We start from the raw sequence: 23738 nt of genomic DNA, 5'->3' as shown, positions 1-23738 counted from the left end.
ATGATGTAAGTGTAATGTAATGCTTAAATACAACTTTGTTAGAAAAAAATCACATTCATAAATATAAAATCCTATATGTTCGTTTGACAATAGTTTTACATAAATCTAACAATAATAAATATTAAATTGTCTATCAAATTTAAAGACAACATAACAAAAAAAAAATTAATTAGTTAATGATACACTTACACTTCAAATTAAATATCTTTATGGTACTTATATTTATAACATAATAATATCAAACAATAAGACATTTTACTTATGATATTTTAAGGTAACTTTAATGCCGACTAACAAGTAACAACTAACTGACTTAGGTTTACCTTTCACAATAGAAGAAAATTGTCAAACGCGCAAATAGTTTTTTTCGGTGTAGTGGTATTTGGTTAACTAGCATGCTAATTTTAAAATACTTTTATAACTTACCTACATGTATTTAATATCTCGTAATTTATGTTGTCAATTAACATAAAATAAACACGATAATTTTTATTTTTTACATTTGAACAAACTTTGTAGTGTTTGAAGGTAAGTTTATCTTTGTAGTCCTTTCTCAAATTCGTACATTATTTTGGTAAACTATATAACTTATTAAAGTAAATTTAAGTTATTGATTGAATTTGAAGCATACTTACCACCACTGAGTACCTATAGGTCAGGACCATCGTGTATATTGTCATAGCATTATAGAGCAGGGTCACCAAATGGCGGCCCGTGGACAAATTTTATCTGGTCTGTACAATTATTATACTGATGATTATTTACAGTGAAATCAATTGGTCAATATGGAATGTTATGAAAATTCTATATTCATTGTTAATTTATAAACGAAAAACACTCTGGACACTTTTTTATTGATATTCTTAATACTATCATAATCTTATTTCTATTAGGCACACTAGTTATTACTTTAGGTATAAGTTTAATGACATGGTCAGCTAAAGGGTATGGCTTAGGGTGTAGTTACATGATAACGGAAACTTTCTAAAATTGATCAAATTTTTATCAATGTTTGATCCCAATAAAAGAACAAATAAAGAGAATATCATTGGGAGAAATCAATGATTGTCATTATTTACAAAAAATATTATGACTAATATCTTCTAGTCTGTTATATTATGTTTGGGTATCTTAATCTTGGCTATTGAGCTAACATGCTATTTTATATTTTTTACAGACATTGGATTATTATTTTCACATTTATCATGCTCTGTCTCCAAATATGTATTTGAAAATGTATCTAATGAATTTACAATACATAATGACACTGTAATAAAATAAGTGGTATAAAATATATTAATCATTATTACATTTTGAGACATTTTTCATATTACTAGTTAATAGTAAATTTTTTTCTTCCTATAAAATATTTTGTTGGGCCAATACTTTAAAATTTCAATTAAATACAATTCACATTTTATACTAAACAAAAATAGCATTATGCGGTGGCCAAATAAGATAGAATTTACAGTTTGATTGTTATGCTTGGAGAAATTTGAATTTTATTACAGAAACAATATGTAAATGCAAACTGGTAACATATTCATATTCCTTTGAGTAAAATGCAATCAATAAGTTTGAATTCATATTACTTTAACACTCAACACATCTGAATAAAATGTGATAATTAACAAATCATAGAAAATTACAAAATATATAGTATTTTTTATCACGCATATCTGCGTATAGCTTAAGGTAAATTAATTTTATTTTACAATAATATGTACTAAAAATATTAAAACAATTATACATATAGTTTAATTAAAAGTAGAAAATATAGAAACATTTTCAATGATAACATTAAATACTACTCATAAAGTTTAAATGAATACTTTATCAGTCTTATTGACATAAAATATAGATATTTAATAAAAAAAATACAGTGATCATAATCAAGATTTTAAGGAAAAAATATTGGAGTGTATCGATACGTATCGGGTCAATTTTGAGTGTTCAAGAAGTTACAAGTAATAATATACAAGTGATATGTACCCACCGTATAGGACTCAGATTTCAATACGAGTCAGCACGATTGAACGAAACTAATTCCTGTCGATACTTATTAAATTTTTCTTCTTGAAAATCTTGAATTTTTTTAATTGGAACAAAATTAATCATAATAAAATTAAAATATTAAAATAATCTATTTCAAAACTTTAGTTTATAGTATTTTACAAACTTAAATTACTCTGAAACACTATCTAAAACACTATCTGATTCACTGGGATCCACCAAAATCATATACCTTGATATAGAATTACACAAGTGTTCTTCTTCATCACTATCATCGTCATCATCATCATCAACTTTATTATCTTCACTTTGATTCACTTCAGCTTTTTGAGTAAGTGACAGCAATTCTAACTGTCTGGGCATTTCTTCTTTATCGTAATCCTTGGATTTTTTCTCATCCATCGAAGTCAATTTAAGTATGTTATCAATTTCCATGTATATTCTTTCATGAACTATAGTTTTTAATAAAGCTTTAGCTTCTTCTTTGGTTTCTGCATAGTTTAAACATTTTTGTGCATAATGAAAAGCTTGATCAAAGTTCATACGAGTCAGATTGTAATTTGCAAGGAACATATAAGCATAGCTGTGATCGCGAGTCTGTTCATCCAGTCCGTGTTCTTCAATGTATTCTAAAAACATTTTTGCAGCATCATCTGGTCTATTTATAACTACGTACAACCTGAAGAAAAAAATTACATCAGCATGTGAGGCAACAAATTAGCTAAATAATGTAATTTGAACTCACTTTGCTAAGTATATGAGGCCAAGCTTTTCATCGTCACCCATTGCCCGCCCTTTTAGATAACTTTGAAATGCCATGTCGACATTACCTAATTTTTCATAAACATTGCCAACGGCAATTATCATACGGCTGTCAAACGGTCTCAGTAGCTGGGCTTGCTTGAAAAAATGAAGGCTGTGTTTGAACATTCCAAGTATTTCATATGTTTGACCCAAACCATACCAAGCTCTGTACTCGTATTTGTTTATTTCTGTACCAAAATAATGAAATTAACTATATTTTTATAATCTTTAAACATTATAATGGATATTACAACACACACCCAAAGCTTTGCTGTAACTTTGTATGGCATCGTTTGAATTTTTAAGTTCCATGTATTCTTGGCCAAGTAGTGTCCAGGCAGCCAAGTATAGAGGATTCAATTTAAGAGCGCGATGAAAGTAACGCATTGCTTTTTGATGTTCCCCGTGAAGACTATAATAGTTTCCCAAAATACAACAGGTTTCCACACGATATTTATCAATTTTGACTGCTCGCTGAGCAAGATAAGCTAGTTCAACTCGTTGATGTTGCACGTATAATAAATTTGAATAAGTATCCATATTTTCCAGTCGACAAGGTTCAATTTCAATGAGCTCTTGAAACTTTTGAACTGCTATTTCAATGTCTATAACATATTAAATATTGATTGGCATAGATTGAACTATACAGTAATTATGTCTTATACTTACATCTTTTGTTGTGGTAACAAACTGCCACCCTAGATTGGAGAAATATGCTATCACTGAAACCACAGTTGAATAAATACTGTGTCATACCCAACATCTGTTCATTTAACTGCAAGTCCAAATATTTTTGACAGTAGAAGAAGTTTTTCATCCAGTGATTGGGTAACTCTAGCTTTGATAACTAAAACAACACAAACATTTATTGTTGGCAAATAAACTGGTTTATAAATAATTTATTTTATTTTATTTACCTTAACTCGATCTACAATAAGATCCCCAAGTTGCATCCACGCATGCCAATTGAGCGGCACCTCATTTATAGATTCCACAAGCATATTAACAGCTGCCTCGTATTGTTCTAATTTCACATATACCACACCAAGTAAATATGTCAAATACCCATCCCCCCTTTTTTGTTGTCTTATAGACTCTAGTAGCTGAGATAAATAGTCTAGGAAATTTCGATATTCTTTAAACATGGAAGGTGTTGCTTCACTACCAATGTTTTTAATATTACTGTCAGCAGCCAAATAATCTGAATACATTTTCAGAAATAATGGTATATTTGAATAACAATTTTTTAACCAAAATGATGCTCTGAAAAAAAAGTTATGTCTCAGTAACGATATTGCATAATATAGATTTTGGATTTTAAATTTTAAATACACAAAACACCTCTGATATTCTTTTGCATTGTAACATGTTCGGGCATGAAGATATAGTTCCATTTCGTGATATGCTATTGGAAGTTGGTCTATGGAATATAAATCTGTAGGTTTTGAAACCGGCATACGTTTAGGTACAGAGGTTAGACAACTACGAGTGATTTTTGGTCTCTTGTACCCTTCTATCTTTTTGGCTAATGGTTTTGGATTATTGCCGACCTCAAGTGATAGGAGAAGATCTGCAGACCTGGCCATGATGAAAAAAATATAAATTATATATATATAAACATTGTTACTTACTAAAGCTTAGCAGTAATTAATTTAAAAATATTACAAAATCAGCAGCTTAAAAATTATTTTTGTTCAATAGGAAGTAACTATTAATTTTTATTAAATAGTATTATGTCAAGTTTATTTTTTCAATAATCTTATAAAATTAATGAGTTTTTATAGTTTTTTTAATATGTCTTATAGCATCAATATTAGGTAGAAGATGATAATAATAATAATAATAATAACAAAAGGTAACTTTTATTAATGAATTGGTCCCAGAGAAGTTTTTTCTGGCAAGTAGCCAACAACTCACAACTATCAATTCTCAGAGGGGTCGGTTGCACAATGTACATAACAGTCAAGTAGACTTCGGAGATGTGCAAATCAACAGGGAAACTTAAAACAATTAAGGAACTCACCACTGGCAGCTGGTTTTCAGACCTCGAGCATACAGTTCGTTCATGCTGACGAGGAGCTCTTTTTTAACGTCGTCCATTTTTGGAACGAGACAACCGACTTTTGCCACATCGACGTCCATAGCGTAGTTACTCATAATTTCTATCGTTCCACCGACGGAGTCACGGACACGAGTGTATATTTTGAAGGCGGTGTCAGTTTTCAATCTTCAGAGACATCGACCACCAATGATTGATGAACAACTGAAAGAGTGCCGACTGCAGCCTACAGGCCGATGTCCAACCTGTATTTTAATAAAGTTTTAAGTTCCAACCGTTTAAAAGTTAAAATGTTCAAGCCGTACTCAACAATCAATGAATCAAGTAGTCAACCGTTCGCCATGCCGACTGATAAGCAATAATAAATTATCGCCGACCACTGATAAGTGATAAGCCGATATATGGCGGTAAAAAACGAGGTAAAAAATAAATAAAAATTGCAATTTGTACTTTTGCAGTCGAAAATGACCAAAATCACACTATCACAGTTAGCTTGTCAGCAGAACAATAGTGTTATACAGTGTAAAACATTACAGCAACTGGCTGAACATCAAATGCATAAGCAAGGAGATAGCCCCCCCCCCCCCCCCCAATTGACGTATTTATTTTTGCCTATATTATAATATTAAAAAAATGATTTAAAATTGCACTGTTGGACATCATCTATTTGTCTCAATGAGAAATTACATTTTAGTACCCAACTAGACACTAGTAACTACAATACTAACTAGATGACTATATTAATTAAACCAGTCTGACTTGAATATTCATCGGTAATTAAAAAGTAAACAATAATTAAACATAACAGCCATTAAGATGGGGAGCACTTTGCTATCAAAATTATTTAATACCTACATAACTCTTACATATTTTACATTAAATTATAATATTGTCATTAATGTTTTACTTTGGAACTTGAGTCTACTTAAAGGTCAAAATGTTTCATTAAGCTAGAAATTGCATTGTTTTAAATATTACTACTTATTGAGTATTGATTATCCAAATAGTAAGGTGCAACCCGTTACTAAGTCCCAAATAAAACTTTTTATATACAATTATACGAATAAATGTCTAAATTGTTTTTAATTTTATTCTATCAAATATATTGAACTGTATATGAGATGGTTACCTAATGAATATAGCGGCTAGTGAATACTGAAAAAGTATTGGGTATTTTGTAATTGTATACAGTATAGTATAATAATATACTATTATAATTATGGTTTGGTTTAGAATTTAGATAATAATGGACTAATAAATATAGTAATTGCAATAATATAAATTGGATAACATCATTTATGGATACTTGTGTACCTATGTAACAAGTAGCAACATTTAATGCCCTAGACTCCACTCGAGTTTTCTCAATAGTCAATAAAGTCCAGTATTTCTCTATAAGGAAATTAAAATAGACACTGTTTAATCACAGCAGTGGGTGGTATTATGGGGTGAGTGATCGGCTTGCCGATCAAGATAGTAGTTTAAATATTTCATGTTGTCAATAATAAGTAAGAAGATATAACAATTGGCCACCAGATAACCATAATAATATTTAATTGTATGCCAGTATGTATGTTGTAGGAGCTTGCATCAATCTATTAAATCTACTAGGAATAATATATTGAGATGAAAAGAAAAATAATATCAATAGCCAATTCATACAGTAAATTGTTTTTTTTTCCGTTATATATTTATCACAAGTGCACCAACAATAGTTACTGTTTAAATATTAAGTATAAAAGCAATAACACTATAAAATACGATTGCAATATTGCAATATAATATAGTATAAATTACATTAAAAATAAACATTTCGTTGTTCTGATAATTTTGTTCAGAGATTCCTACATATACAGTAATTACTATTCTGGCACACTGTATATACTAAAAATAAATAATTAATGTATATTAGTCATTGATAATATAAATAATATATATTAGTAATTCTATTATAAAATCGTACAAAATAGTAGTAAAACTGACACTATACTTAAATGGATTTTCTTTGGTGGAAGATTGTCTAGACAATATACAGAATAGTGCTTAATATCAATGATTAGCATTATAGCATTGATAATTTATAGTATTACATAAAAATATATTTGTTTGTACATATAATGAATGCCAATTGACTAACTTCCTAATTTTTAATTTTTATAAGTGTTTGTGTATGAGAACTATTTTTTTAATAAAAAAAAATAAGTTATCACATCAAAAAGATTAAAGCTGTAAACTCATTGTGCTAAGTTCAATTCTTCAATAAGCACCGTAAGTCGCTTATCTAGTTTCTCGGCCAGCCAATTTATCAATATAGTCTTGTAATGGAGCCAATTCTCTTCGATCAATTAGTACGAATTCCTGTTGAAGACAAATAACAATTATCAGAATTTAATTTTATCTATATTAATCTACCCAGGTAAAATAATTCTAAAAAAATAAATATACTTAGATAATAGTTCTAAATTTAACATTAAAATTCTATAAACTCAATAGTATATTATTTTTTCTAAAATGTTGATAGGTGAATATCCAGTAATTAAACATTGAACTAATAGTTGATAAAAATTCTATATATACAGCATTATATCATAAGAGTATAACACTACTTTAAATAATATGTAGAATTAATACAGAAAATTCAAAATTTTACACAAGTCATATAATTTGGCAACTGCTATATTCATAGAGTTCAGAAGTCGCTTTCTTAGAAAAGCATGACACATTAAATTAACATTTTGATTAATTGAACCCATTTGGTTTAGTTAGTTTTAATCATAAATATCTCATATAAGCAGCTTTGTATGACAACTGAAAAAACAATAGGAAAATAACAGTTGACTAGTAAGTAATGACTAACTAATATATTTGATAACTTGTTTGATGAGTCCAACTGTCCAAGGTATGATGTACTAGTATGATATTATATTATAGATATTCAATAATAATTTTAACTATCGTACAATAAACTATGTAATTAATCTACACGTAATAATTCCAGTACATAAATTAAGTACATATTTTTGAGTGAATACGACCAAAAATTATTAAGAGTATATTATTTTCAATTTTTAAATTAAAATATTTGAAAAAGTTTAGTATTTATCAAAACAAAATGTTTAGATAACAAATTATTGTATACTGTGTCACTATAGGCGATCTGTTAGACAGGCAGTACGCTATGTATTTTATAAATAAAAGTTCTCTCTCTCTTAGTGCATCTAAAATATTTTAGATTCTGAGCGGAGCAATGAATGTATTGATTTTACAAAGATTTTTTTCATTTGGGTCTGTGTACACGACAAGTAGTTGAAATAATGCTTCGATTTTCACTTTCAGTATATTGTTTGATGGGAAAGTGAATCTAGTTAGTACATTGAGAAGGTAAAATTTAAAATTACTAGTAGTTTTCAAAAGTGCCGGAAAAAATAAAAATAATAAGGAAAAACAGTAATTTTTACACAAAATAATTGCGTGAAAAATATTTTTTAGATTTATAATTGATTAGGTACAGTAAAACTTCTGTTAACGGTCATTATTTACAGTCCCTTCGGTGACCGTTATATGGAAGTTCTACTGTATATAGAAAAATTTAATCTTTTGTGGTGTGTGTTAAAGTTAAGTGTTTTAGTTTTTTTAAACAGTGGGGGGGGGGGGGGGGTATGTTAAGGGTCTTATTTTGACATTGAAGTATTGAACGCAGAAAAACAATTAATTAAAAAAAGCCCACTCTTTGTAATATATCAAGTAAGGAACTGAAAATAATTTGCTAGTTTACCTGAACAAAGTAAATAAAATGCTTAAAAGATGTGTTGAGATGTGCTTCCTCGCCCAGCGTAACAATTGAATCGAAATGTGTATGATATATATGTGCATACACCCTGAATAACCGTTTAAGTATTGTCTTAGCAATCGATAAGAAGTTCTTAGGAAATGGGACACCGATTTTTGAAGGGAACAATGTTTCATCATCCAATTGATCCTGAACCCAAGTCATCAAATAATCGATGTATTTTGGAGCAGAACACTTTATGGGTTTCTTTACAGTCAGGCCATCTGCCCAATGATATTCATATTTGGGTCCAGCGGACATTATAGAACAACTTTCCTCGGTGCAGAACTCTGTTATGGTACCATACAACATGTTTATTTGATTGAAAAAATCAACAGCTGGAACAAAATTTAACTTTGTTTAATACTACAATATTTTTTAACTAATTTATATTAATATGTTGAAGTTGAAAGATAAATATTTATTATAAACCAAAATATATATATTTTATTCAAATTAATGATACTAGATTAATTGAGGTATTATAAAAGTTATTCCTAATCAATTGCAATGATATACAAATATTTATAGTTATTTAATTCAATTAAATAGTTTTTCAAACAGGAATACTGTATAAGTAAAATGTGTTAGGTAACTGTTTTAAACACTGATTAAATAGGTAGGTACTAAGTTTTATATTTTTCCTATATATATCTAACACAATTTTATTAACATTTTATTTTTAGTACTATTAAAATATATAGGTATGCTATATCAAAGAAGCCTTGTTAAACACAAAGAAGTATAAATGAGCAGATACCGAATAAACTTAAAATATAAAACATAGTTAATACTACAATATTATTTAGGTGAAAAGTGTTCCTAGAAAATTTAAAGTTTAAAAGATTATTTATCATATACATAAATACATAATTATTACACTATACTTCCAATTATAAACAAGATATTTTTTAAGAGTATTATATTCATCATTATTCATTATCTACCACAAATTGACTACAGGAAAAAATATGAGAAACAATACTTATGTCGATAAGACTAATAGTATAGTTAGTAACAATTAGTAGTTTAATTATAGTTGAATTAAGACCAAATAGTTATCATAGTAATAATATGGTTTTTACCACCTAAAAGAATCTAAAAAACAAATCTTTTCAATTTAGTTATTCACTGACTTTTATAACAATCAGAAATTAATTTTAATGCATTTTAATTAAGAACTATTAATAAATTAAATTTAAATCATAAAAATGATCCAAAATATAAATTGTTACATACGAGTAATATGACCATCACGATAGATTAAATACAATATAGAGAGAAATATATTATCATATATCTTTTGTAACACTACTATTTTAATTTTAGGGATACAAATTTTTTAATTTTGTTGGTACCTAATTTAAGCTTCTTTTGAATACATACTTTCTCAATGAATACTTATTTAAAGTTAAGAATGCGAGAATACGCATTGATACTTACTGTTGACGGCAACCCATTCATTGAGATCTTCACCCTCTGGTAGTAGTACAGCCAATCTCAGGTTGCCCGAACCAAGAGTGGCTGCAGCGTGCTTCATCAGATCGTATTGGTGGGTACCTTCTGGTATATTCTTCTTGGGTTTAAAAGTCTTCGATGATCTGCCTCCGCTGCAACAAAAATAAAAAAAAAGCTTACAACCATGAATAACTGTTGTCTGGACTGCCAGCTGCAGCCAATGAACATTGTAAAAAACTCACAATAGGAAGCTCATTATGAATTTGCCTAGAACATAAACCGGACGTCTCTTGACAAACGATCGCGATGAATACCCTCTCGCAACAATACGGACATTTACCAAGTACCTCAACACTAAAACGATCACTGGTATGGTACACCAGACAACAAACACGAACAATGACGGTGGATGAGGGTAAAAATATTAAGACACAAAAATTAGCAAAAGAAAAATAGAAAATACTTAATCCGTCTGTTGCGTTACTGCATTGCAAGACGCGAAATCGATGCACATTAATTCAGAATCTGTTAACGACTAGAATATTATTATTATTATTATTGCAGTTTTCCGGAAAAGAGTTGCAACAACAAAAAAACCCATAAAATTATCATGATATTTTATTTATCATGAAAACTATAATGTGTTAAATCAGCGTTAGTCAGCTGTTAAAGTGTTACACCAGAGGGAGTTGATAAGGAATAAATTACAATCATGAAGACTATCTATTTTTTTTATAGAGACCGCGGTTATCTACTGTAGATAATCGTGAATGAGACCAAACTCCGCTTCTGATAACGTCCCGAAACCCGCGTAGTATGGGGATTATTCACGTTTTTTGCCTTTTTTTGGAAAATATATGAATTATTTTTAACCGTGACCCTCTTTAGATTGTATAGCTTGTATGATTACGCATTTATACCTCATGTGCATGTATATAGTATATTTCATAAACGTGTTGTTTTTAACTCTTAAGAACCAAATTTGAGTGTAACGATACATAATAATATATCGGTATAAAAAGATCGTTCAAATAAATACATTTGTGGTGTATCGAATAGTAACGGTTTCAGACTTGCTGTGAACAAAGATATTATATAGCCATATAGGTAGGTATAAAATAACTAGATATATTATATTATAATGTTAACGGATTGTACAATTTAATTATCTACACAAAATAAAAATAATATTTATGAAATATAATGCGTGTATAAATGCATTATCCATAATCTATAAAATCCAAAGAGGGTCGTGGTTCAAAATAATGCAAATATTTTACAAAAAACGCAAAAAACATGAATAATTCCTATACTACACGGGTTAAGTAGCAACGCTAGCGTACGCAGCGCAGCCGGTGCCTGTGTAATCGTGCGACTCATTTCTGTACGTTTTTTAATGCGGGCGGCCGTACCGAGTTTGGTCTCCTTATATTTTAGTCTTTAATATTTATACAATAGTGTTTATGCCATGTCCATAAAGTTAGGTACCAAATACGTGTCAAATTTAGTATCAGTCTCGGAGCATAGAGTACGTTATACGCACGGGCACGGACCTAGATATACCATAGTCCGTGATTATACGAATGGAAATATGAAATATAGCCATATTATTATAGGATCGAGTCACTGAATCACGTCTTCTGGACAAATATAATATCATAGCAGGAAAAATGTCTCGTTAAATTTTCAACATTTCATTGTGTATCTACTATCCATACTCTATAGTAAATACTACATAATGATACATCATCATAGACCTATTAACTAAGTTATTAATAGTTATTAACTAACTTATAGTTTATAAGTCTATATGTACATCATAAACGCGTGACGCGTTATGGCGAAACGTTTCAAGTCCCTACGAATGATACTTTTTTTTATAAGCATTCATAAAGTTCAAATTTTGACAAAATATATCATATTGAAAATTTACTAATTATTTTGCAGTTAAACATTTATAAAATGTTCGATTAAAAATGAAAAATAAGGTTCCGCGTATATAGTTCATACTGTAACCAACAATTTAAAATATATATATATATATAAACACAGTTTTTTTTTAAATAGTTTTTTGAAGTTCAAGTTTGGACGCATAGACCTATAAACTTTGGCTGCTTGGGAACTTGAACGTATATTAATTTTATTATTTCATAAACACAATAACATTTTAAAATGATATGTTTTCGGCAAAAGATAAATTAACCTACTGTATTAGTGTATTACTAATAGTAAAATAAATTACTTTAATTGCACTGCGATATCATAAAATGTAATTTGCTATATAGAATCGTTTTTCATATAGTTTAATTCAAATTAAACACATCCATTACGTATATTAAGACTCAGGTCTCACGGCTTTGAATAACACGAATTGCGATCATTATTCTATAATTTTAAATATTATAGGTACCTCAATTTTTTTTAAAAAAAAAAAGCAAACAATTTAAATATTTATGGACTGGTGCAAAATATTATTATTAACAGAAAAAGCATCAGGCATCAGCACTGTTTTTAAATTTATATTTACCTCTGTTCAGATTTCATATGGGTTAATTATATATTCCCGTGACCAAAAATCTCAGTATGTGTATTGTGATTTGGAACGTAACAAGATTTTTTAATAAAATGTTCACTTTACATGGATTTAAAAAAGGTCATTATATTCCGTTAGTATTTTGTTTACTCATAGATATATCACACCAAAAACACTTGTTATAACTCCGTCAAAAAAAAAGCTAAGCTATAAAAAAAATAAATTTAGTAATGATTAAATCTTTAAAATACGTGATATACTATGGAAACTAAGTAAAATGCCATTTTATAATATTACAAATACCTATGATGACAAATAAGATCAATGTATTGTATTGTTAAATACTTAGTTAACATATTGTTCAACTATTTGGCAGGACGTAGAAGTTATAACTTATAAGTATACTTAAATAAATACAAGTAAGTAACCACTATCGTATTTTTCGTTATTAATATAATCATTGATTATAAATACTAGTATTTATAATCAATGATATAATGTATCAACAATATGTTGACTAATAAGTATTTAACATTACAATTGATCTTATTTGTCATCATAGGTACTTGTAATATTATAAAATGGCATTTTACTTAGTTTCCATATTATATCACGTCTTTTAAAGATTTAATCATTACTAAATTTATTTATTTTTTTAACTTAGCTTTTTTTTACATGAAGTTATAACGAAGTGTTTTTGGTGTGATATTAGCTATTTTTTTATGAAATAAGTCGCGATTTTATTTGACTGTATATAATAATAATAACTTATAGACATATCGTTACATCTAACCCATATTTTATTATTATATTTATGATGACGAATTCACCAAAGAGTAAACAATCACAGTCGTTAGCTATACACGAAATGGTTGCCGGCGATCGGCATTCGAAGGACCACGCCGCCGTCGTGATGAGAGGGGAGACGGACATTTACGATATTTTCGTTCCGTACGCAAAATCGGTCTTAAAAGTACTTGGATATTTTTGCTTATAACTTATAAACCATCTAACCAATCTGCTATCGAGTTCCTCTGTTCCCATCTGCACAACATTTCTGATCGATTGATATCTTATACGACTTTATATGCTCAGCCGTTTGCCCTGTAGAGCTTGACAATGGATTGACATAAATTAAGACGGGTATTTAATGGTAAAATTCTAGCTCCTGTTATTATACGTTAATGGCTACTCACTTATTTTTTTTACTTAGCTTCGCGCCACTACCGTCGCGCTGGATAGGTCAAAACTTATGAAATCGTTTTTACTATACTTTACTTTTTTTATAAAATTTTTGAAAAGTGTAGTACACTTGGTTTTCCCTTATCCGAAAAGGTTACCGTTGATTTCGGATTAGCAATTAATAAAGCTGTAGAAAATGTATGGCCGAATACAACAATAATTGGATGCCGATTTCACCTAACCCAGTCATGGTGGGGAAATGTTCAAAAGTGTGGATAAACTTCTTTCTATAGATACGAATCTTCACAAATTGGTAAATGGATACAGCATACATTTGGTTTGATATTTTTAAATCCAAATGAAGTAACAAATTGTTTTGTTGAGGACCTACTATCCGACTGTCCAGTAAATGACAAATTAACAAATTACTGTGACTATTTCACCAATACCTAGGTACATCTCAGAAGATTGTTTATTTTCACAAAGTATTTGGGCAGCTAAAACCTCGGAATTAATAAGAACAACCAACGCATGTGAATCTTTTTTTAACAAATGTTTTTATCATATTTCTCCACCAATAAGTGTCTGGTTGAGTGTCATAAATGAAATTCAAACTGAGGTCTACTTTAAATTAAATGGTGTTTACAAACTTGTCCCAAAGATAAAAAAATTATAGACCGACAACAGTAAATTTTTTTTTATTCATATTATAACAAAAACCAATATAGTTTTGGTCGAAGTGTTGCATACACAATACAACATTTGTGTGAAATACCTTTTGGTGAACTGTCATTTGTTATCGGACCTTGGCATGGCCAATATTAGGTAGGTATTTATAGACACATATATTAAGACATAACAATAAATAAGGACACTACTTTACCGGTAATAGTAACTGATAAAAAAAAAAGGTTTTTCGTAGAACAGAGCTAGTTGGATAAGGCTGACCCTCGTCTTGCTGTCGCGTTGGCGGCAGCCTTTGTTGTTCCTTAGTTCACCTATCGACTGTCACCCGTACGTAGCTGAGACTACAGTGGAGTGTAGAGTTTAATCTATTAATATGGTACCAATTATTTCTATATAGTAGAGTGTAGTACAGAAGTCTGTGTATAGTACCAATTGCCGCTATCAACTAATGATTGTAAATATATAAACATTAAAATATATACAAAATTCCTCAATTGCAATGATTTTTTTCAATAGACTAGGTTACCTACCTGTATAAATACATATTATGTTCTGGCTGATTTATCACAAATTAAAAAGGTGTTATAGTGTACCAGGAAAATACCTATATTTTAACAAAAATATCCACTGTTCAATGATTATATTACAAGATATTGTAATATTTCTTGATATTTAATTTAAAATACAAATACTTAATTTAGAGAAAATATTTTTTTAAATTCTTTGCTCAAGTATTTTAAGAAAAAGTATTCGAATAGGCACCTCCTTTATTAGTTTTTTTTTTTACAATTTAGTTTTACTAACTTTAAAACATTAACACATTTTGTATATTTTATTATACATTTTATATAATATCTTCAGTGGCGTAATTTGTTCATGTTTGTCGGGGGAGGATTGAAACATTTACCCCCTTCCGCCACTCCCATAACTATTTTTTTTTACTTATACCATAAAAACCACTCAGTCCAACCATTGTGATTTGTAATCTGTATAATGTAATTAGGTACATGTATAAATGCATGCATACATTAAAATAAATACTATAATACTGAATAAAGTTTTAAAATGTACTTTTTCGAGTAGATTCATGGAATAATCTGCGTAGATGTAAAATACTGAAAATTGCAAACTTCAAAGGTTATAATCTTGGTACTAAGTCTGACCGACAAATGCTGATTGCACTATTGTGCTTAACTCGTTGAAATATACCTATGCCCTATAGGTTCCCGAAAAAATTCCCAAAAATCGAGCTAAACTGCATTATTTCAATATATTTGTGCACTATTGCAATAGTGATTATAGTGTTAGTAAGTGTAGTGTAAGTAATATTATCTTGATTACCATAGGGGTTGTGGGTTTTTATTTGTTGTTTCTATAAAATATACTAAATCAGTAGGTACAATAGTAGGTACCTATAAATAATAATATTTATATAATTAATTAAGTAGGTACAAAAATATGGTTCGCCAGTTAAAGAAAATAGTCATGGGGGGATATGACACCCAAATTCCCCCCGCCATCTTATACTATAATATTTGAATACTGAATATAGTTAAAGGCTACAACATGCAATACTGCAACATGTAAATTTAATTTACATAATAATAATTAATGTGCATGTAATATTTTAATACTTTAATTTTATGATGAACTGTGTTCGAAATTATAAATTTGTTTTTATATAATATATATTTATTTATTTAATTTGTCTTTTTTTCCGTGGATTTTTTTTCTGACTACCACATATAATAATATGTGTTTTATATATTATGTATTGATTATCATTTATCATGCATTTCAACTCCAATAAGAATAATATTAAATATCATATTTAAATAATTCAAAATATAGAGTTGAGTAACGTTTAGTTTAATTGAATATAGAGATAAGTTGTTTTAGGGGTAAGTCACCAAATCATTAGTAAATATTACTTATTACTTACTAACTAAGTATATCTACTGACTACTATATGCGATCATAATGTAATCCAGGCAAATTATCTAAACAAAGACATATTTTATTATTTAACAATTTATGCTCCAAATTATACTGTTAATTGAAACTGTTATTAAATTACTATAAATTATGCATACGATAGAATTCTTTCTTAAGTACAGAATAGATTAAAATTAAACTTTAAAGTTTAAATTTAATCTATTTCGAGGTTTAAGTGTTAAACATTAATATTTCAAAAACATTTGCAAAGCATATTGTATAGGTAATATTGTATATTATAAATTATAATTGTATATTTATAATAAAATTGTTCAAATCATATTTATTATTATATAGGTACCTCGTACCTACACAACAATATAAAATCATTTATATTGGAATATCTAGTTGAAATAAAATCAACGATATATTAAATACAGTAACATAAATCCACTGTTATTGTATATTTGTATGTATATATTATACTATTATTATATATAGTTACGTATAAAAGAGGGATGCTGGTATATAGTAAACTGCTACCTACCTACCTACCTACCTAATACTTATCGCATGCTAAAAAGTGGTTTTTGAGAGGGGGTATTGGAAAAAAACAACCTCGAGGACCAGACGATCAAGCGATCAACCAACAAACCGTGTTCTGGCGTTGAAGTGAAACAACCGTCGCACTTTTCAAGACAATTCGTACGTCTTTTCCATTCTATATACCTATTACCCACACATTTACTACCTACCTATAGGTATCAAACGTCGTAATATCGATTTATCAACTGAATATTTAAACAGTAAGTGTTCACATTTTATTATTTCATAAATAAATAACAATCTATAAAAATATATATATATATATTAATAATATTATAATAGTAGGTACCTACTGGCTCACCGCCACCGAAAACTTTAAATTAAGGTTTCATTATTTATATTACCAGCTATGTTTGAAAATGTTTAAAGGTATGTTACATTGTTACATAATATACATATAAATCAATATTCAAGTCATACCTAATTTATTTCCTCATTTAACATAGGTACTTACAAGTATACTAGTATTAAATAATAAAATATAAATATTTTTAAACCTTTTTTGAAAAAACACATCAAAGATTAAATAAAAATGTATGAATATAAATTATGAATTACGATCTGTTGGTCCAAAAAACTTTTTAAAAAAATACACTGTTCAAAATTCATTCAAATGATATTTTTGTCTGAATTGATTTTAGATAGGTACCTATGATCTTAAGAGGATGTCAGCCCACTGATTATTTTCTTTCACTGGCCCACACACAGCATATTAAAGACAACACATGCACGCAAAATCATTTATTATTTACGTTTTTGAGTAATCATACATTCTTACGGTAAAATCACCCATTATAAAAATTGTAGAGAGTAAGATTTGTCTAAATAATGTCTCAAAACAATTTATAATAATATTCATTTAAATGTACACATTTTTTATTTTTAAAAGTCTAATTTAAAGTGAAAAGATAATTCCGGTATGTGTAATCATCAAATTTATTATTTTCTTTCATTTTTGTAATAGGTTCATTTTACTCTAAGATTTCTCAAAAATCATAAACACGATTCTTCGTGAATGCGTTTTATCTATGTGTCACTTTAGTCTGAGAGATTACACAAATATACTCTTAAGAAATTTATATAATTTAATGAATATGAAAATATAGAATTTCATTATATTTTATGTCTTTAAAAGTTGATATATTTAGGTACCTAACGTGACTATTTATAATTATTTCCATTAAAAAAATTATTTTCTGTGATTTTCTTAATTCTTAATGTTGCTTTTATTTTCAGTGGACGAAATGAAACAACTAGCAGAGGCATTAATGCAGTGTAAATCATTTAAAGAGCGACAAGAACGTCTGCGTGAATCTCTAGATCATCTGTCATTCAACTATCCTGATCTATACACTGTATTGTATAGAGGGATGAAAAAAAGAGAACTGGATTCTAATGATCCAAGTAAAATTACTAAATGGTTAAATAATCCATCGTCAAAATCATTTGTAAAACTTCATGAAGCATTGATGTTGGTAAAAAATAACAACATAATGGCCAAACAGGAGTATATGTACAATTTAAGACGTATGCTAAACCAAACAATTGAAAATGGTACCAACATTGAGAAAGCAGTGAAAATATGCAATTTGATTCAGAAATCACCAAACTTAACCATTATTCACGAGTGAGTTTAAACTTTGATTTTTTTCAATACATTTTTTCAACTCATAACACCATTTTATACATTTTTAGGAATTTGAAACATCTAATTCGCCAAGTAAATCAACTGAACAACAGTGAACGCCACATGCCGACAGAAACCTTAACAGGAAACTTTTGGCCAAATTATTTTAGACCACCACAGATAGATCCTTTCCAACCATTTAATGTTCAGCATGCTCAACAGCCAAATACCTCTGTTTGGCCAAACATTCTTCAACCGACAAATTTAAATTCTGCTCCTGGTCTACCACATTTTAGAAGTAAGAATTAATCATTGACCAAGCACATAACAATATTTAAATATTATGTACAATTTGTTTTTTTAGTGGAATGTTTTGGCTACAACCATCTGGAAATGATTGCAAAGACTAACAGGGCCACTACTTTGGGAGACCCACAGTCACTAATCGACCTGACGATTCTCAATCAAGAAATGGATGGAGCCGTTGCTAAGTGGCTTCACTACTTAAAACTACATAAATACCAATGGTTCTTCAACAGCCTCAGTTATCTGGAAATTGAATTCATTGATGAGGACAATATTGATGATTTCATAGCTAAAGTGAACAAAAATTCCATTACAAAAGGTGCACAAAAAAAGATATGCTTATCAACTAAGGCGTTAAGGGATCGGTCACAAAAGTTGAATAACTTATTATTGGTAATATACTGAATACATATATTACTTTTGGGTAAACAAAACTAATAAATAGAAATTACTTTTGATTACAGGCTTTGGATTTGGAAGTTACTCCCAATGAACTGTGTGAGTTCATGACGTACATGCGAGACATATTACATTATCCCATACCAAACAAGAATTGTGTGGTTGGCGACCAACTACAACAAGACATAGTCCTTGTCATGGAGAAACTGCTAAATCAACTGCTCGAAAAACTTGGTAAGATTCGTTCTTTAGCTGCTCAGAGTCTACTTGGAATGTCTGTCAATAAATACTTGGAATGCACTTTATTAATAATCGGTAATCAAACATTCATGAAACAGCAAATTGACAAGACATTGATGTTAGCTGAAACTTTAAAATATAGAGTCCATAGACTTCCAAGAAACTTTAACTAATGTTTTCAATTTTCATTATTGTTCAATTCGAACTTCATATTACATATGCATTTTTTATTTTTATCATTTTTGTTTGTGACTGATGCCTACTAGATTTATTTTAATATAATTGTTTTTCTATAATTTATTTAATTGTTTACGATCTTAATTTTTATATTTTTATACAGATGCATGTTTTATTAAATTGTTAGTATTCACAATTTATTGTTGTTAACTTAATGATTCAGTGCTTTAAACACTTGAATAATATTTATTACCAGCATAATTGTATAGTTGCCAAAACATTTTATTCTAATACTATTTTACATTTTTACGTAACCAAAAGACTGGTTAATTTTTGATTTTTATAGTTGTGTGTTAATTATATTTAGAATCTATTATGGTTAAGTTTTTTTGATTTTGTGTTAATTTAATTTAATCAAATTGTTCTGTTTTAAATGTTTTACATTAATTATTATTTATTGACCATTTTGTATGTAACCATATTACAAGACTCAATTGTTTATTTTAGTATTATTATTTTGTTTAAAGTTAGTTTAAAGAGCTGACTTTTTAAACTTTTTTATTTAACTGTACTTTTTATGGTTACATCATTTGATATAATATTTTTGTTCATAAAATTACTAGATTATTTTATACATTTTTCATAATATAGAAGTATTTTATTAAAATGTTGACTACTACAATTATTTATTGATTTTATTTGATTTATTGGCCAGCTTTTTTAATATGATCAGAATATATGTGTTTTTTGGCAGAACTTTATTTTATTTGACTATTTTAAGTACAACAACTAGGTATAACACTTAATTGAGTATTTTTCTTCACTATTTTTGCAGGGAACAAAGCAATAGGTAGAATTCAAATACTTTTTAGTTAACATTTATACAGTTATAGGGTTGATAAAAAATGTAAGGAGTTAGTTTTATAAACTTATGCATTATTTATTGTTGTTTTCTTTATTAATTATAATCATATTTAATCCCATAAATTACAATACATTAATCAATGAATTTCATTTTTATATAATATAAACAAAATATTCAGTGTAATATATTTTTGACATAATATGTAATGCAAATATTAATACTTTTTTTCATCATCATCTCTTCTGTGGCGCACATTATTGAACTGTTAATATTATTTATTTTTTATTTATTGCGTTGGTAGTACCTTCCTAATATAGGTATTTGACAGTAGGCACATAATTACCATACAGTTTTATTACATACAGATTCGTTTTATGTTTTTATTAGTATACCGTTTATTCTGTTTGCATTGGTTATTGATGAAAAAGTGTTAGGCAAAATCTTTAAACATCACCCACACATTTTTTTTCGTCCTCGGAAATTTATTTTTAAAATAAAACAGTATAATATAGCATATTGTAATAAGTTAATGGTACTGGAAATTAAATTAATCACTAATGCTGACCTAAATATCATTGGATAACATCACCCTGTCTCTGTGAATTGAAAATTTAAACATAGATTTATATTTTGAATGAATGATGGACTAGTAATATTTCATATTTGTCTAATAATTAAATGATCATAATGGAATATAAAATACTTCAAAATGTATTCTTTTTTTTTCTTTTATTACCTAATTAACCCGCGGCAACTTAGGGATACTGTAGGTTATTCATCTCTTATATTATTGTTTACTATTTACATGTAGTATTATAAGAATTATTATAATTTTATTGTTTTTGAATCTATAGATCCATATATTATGTTGTTATACCAGTAGTTCAAAAGTATTAAAGATACACAAGTAGGTACAATTTTTGTTTGAAAGTTCAAATGTTCACAAAATTCTATAAAATCACGAAAATTTCTATATTATTTTGTAGGTTGAAAAATTATAGAATGATTAATCTATATCGATACCTAATGATTGAATATTAATTTAAACAAGGTTTCTCATAAATATTTACTACCGTCGAAATCTTCCAAAATATTCCTTCAGCCTTGTTAGAATATGAGATTTGTATTATTATTTATTTTTAAAAAGTACAATAGCCAATAGGTATTTAATATATTATTAGTTTGAATAGTTTCAAGTATTTCAAGTATTTTATTATAACGATAACACGGAACTCTGTATAGGCTATTTAGCTACGTTACTGTCGCAAGTGTATTTTTTTCTGTATCTTATAATTTGGCAATAATATTAAATTGCTTTCAGTTTAATCGTTGTGGGTATCAGTGCCACAACAATTGGGGGTGCTAGGGGTGCAAAGAACCCCCGGGCCCCCGTTAAATCATAACAATGGACCCCAGGGCCAGTGGCCGAACTATTTGGAACTTTTTATTATTTTAATGTGTTTTACAAAGTGGTATCTTACTATCTTATTATTTTATCAAAAAATATAAACTAATGAATTTGGGCCCCCACACGAGTTTTCTCAGTGGGGCCCAGTATTTCATATGTATATGAAAATTTAAAAAAAAAATGAATACATTAGAATCATAATTATTATTATTTAATATTTATTATAATATAAAACAAAGTCCTAACTATAATTATAACAAAATAATAAAAATAATAATTTCGAATGGCCGGGGGCTGAATTATACCTCCAATGTCATATTCTCGAATTTCCTAATTTTTCTATGTTGTGACGGCTGATGATTTATTACATTTAAATTGGGACAAGAAAAAAAATAAATGGTTTTAAGGGCCGCATACTACTTTGCTCCTCAGTCCTCACCTATCTGTGTACAATCAATACAATGTGCAATGTGTTCAATGCTCTTCACCTACCTGTAAGCACTGTATATTATATTAACTACATAATATAACGTATAAATAGCTAAAAACAACAAGCAATATGTATTTAATGACCTATTGGTACATGACCATAGTCGCAACTATTCTTAAAAATTCTGGGGGGCTACAGCACACCTAACAAAACTATTAATTTAAAATAACCTATAAACGCCTTATATCTAAATAAATAAGGAATATTTTTTGGAGGGGTCTGAATCGTAGTTGGGGGGTGGGGGCTATAGCCCCCCTCTCCCCTCCCCTGTAGTTTTGCCTCTATACATGGGCCCTATATATTTGGTCGCACACCCACCAATATGTACCAAGTATTGCGGCACTGGTCCCAATTATTAGAAGCTAATAATATAGGTACTTAATATTTATTGTAATATAATATAATATTAAACTCATTATACTCAGTTATTACGATTAAGTAGAAATAATATTTTTCAAATAATATTACAGTGTCTTTGTCGAACAGTCAGCTGTACGAAGTTTCCGCTGTGCCACAAGGCGGGTCGACGCCGGTCGCTGAACATGGGAAGTCCTCAAGTCCACCCAGCATCGTATTGATGAATCAACCATACATCTTACATCTTACATCTAACATCTTACATCTTACATCGATCATTGCAATCTTATAATTATTCACCTGAATGCATGTAATCCTGAATGTACAGTTAATTTATTACTACCCATCTACAAAGTCAACACTGTATTAATAAAAGTATTTATTGTTAAAATAAAATTGAGTTCTATATTATTTGTAGGTACTTAAAAATCATTTGGGTATAAAGGAAACATATTTTAATCATACAAAATTAGATAAACTAAAAGACAAAAATAATAAGTAAATACGTCGTGTTAAAAATAGTTTTTAATTAATATAGGTAGGACAGGTACCTATTATGTAGGTAGGTACTTATCCAAATCTCGTTTATCAGGAATTAAATAAAAAGGGAGGTCAATTGAAAAAAGGTGGGTAAGTGGATGTCGCTCTGCTGTACAGTAGGTTACAAGTGGGTCACTGTAATGGATGGTGTTAATTTTGAATTCAATGATATAATACCATTGTATAAGAAAAACGATTCTGAGCGAAAACGGTCCGTCAGCCT

General features: G+C 28.6%; 3 protein-coding genes across 8 annotated transcripts; 1 reads left to right on the top strand and 2 right to left on the bottom strand.

Moving 5' to 3' along the window:
- Nucleotides 1-1741: 1741 nt before the first annotated feature.
- LOC132947128 (cell division cycle protein 23 homolog) lies at nucleotides 1742-5357 on the bottom strand. The gene is made up of 7 exons (XM_061017326.1): nucleotides 4841-5357; nucleotides 4159-4395; nucleotides 3735-4080; nucleotides 3487-3664; nucleotides 3078-3422; nucleotides 2759-3005; nucleotides 1742-2692 (listed from the first exon to the last, which is right to left on the bottom strand). The coding sequence occupies exons 1-7, from the start codon at nucleotides 4972-4974 to the stop codon at nucleotides 2185-2187; spliced, it is 1995 nt and encodes a 664-aa protein (XP_060873309.1). The 5' UTR covers nucleotides 4975-5357; the 3' UTR covers nucleotides 1742-2184.
- A 1277-nt stretch (nucleotides 5358-6634) lies between these two features.
- On the bottom strand, nucleotides 6635-10784 carry LOC132947334 (MOB kinase activator-like 1). The gene is made up of 4 exons (XM_061017597.1): nucleotides 10406-10784; nucleotides 10149-10315; nucleotides 8652-9043; nucleotides 6635-7234 (listed from the first exon to the last, which is right to left on the bottom strand). The coding sequence occupies exons 1-4, from the start codon at nucleotides 10417-10419 to the stop codon at nucleotides 7154-7156; spliced, it is 654 nt and encodes a 217-aa protein (XP_060873580.1). The 5' UTR covers nucleotides 10420-10784; the 3' UTR covers nucleotides 6635-7153.
- A 178-nt stretch (nucleotides 10785-10962) lies between these two features.
- LOC132946533 (protein Smaug homolog 2-like) lies at nucleotides 10963-23329 on the top strand. Of its 6 annotated transcripts, none has more exons than XM_061016577.1 (6): nucleotides 10963-11270; nucleotides 18343-18733; nucleotides 18802-19031; nucleotides 19098-19432; nucleotides 19504-19672; nucleotides 23089-23329. In XM_061016577.1, the coding sequence occupies exons 2-6, from the start codon at nucleotides 18351-18353 to the stop codon at nucleotides 23265-23267; spliced, it is 1296 nt and encodes a 431-aa protein (XP_060872560.1). In that variant the 5' UTR covers nucleotides 10963-11270; nucleotides 18343-18350; the 3' UTR covers nucleotides 23268-23329. The 6 variants fall into 6 exon arrangements, with proteins under 6 accessions (XP_060872560.1, XP_060872555.1, XP_060872559.1 ...); XM_061016572.1 differs by lacking the exon at nucleotides 10963-11270 and adding an exon at nucleotides 16950-17306 and having other exon boundaries at nucleotides 17389-18733; XM_061016576.1 differs by lacking the exons at nucleotides 10963-11270; nucleotides 23089-23329 and adding an exon at nucleotides 16950-17306 and having other exon boundaries at nucleotides 19504-20408.
- Nucleotides 23330-23738: the final 409 nt, after the last annotated feature.

This window comes from Metopolophium dirhodum, chromosome 6 (assembly GCF_019925205.1).
Source record: "Metopolophium dirhodum isolate CAU chromosome 6, ASM1992520v1, whole genome shotgun sequence".
In the NCBI taxonomy this organism is placed as follows: domain Eukaryota; kingdom Metazoa; phylum Arthropoda; class Insecta; order Hemiptera; family Aphididae; genus Metopolophium; species Metopolophium dirhodum.
This window is presented reverse-complemented; position numbering and strand designations above follow the sequence as displayed.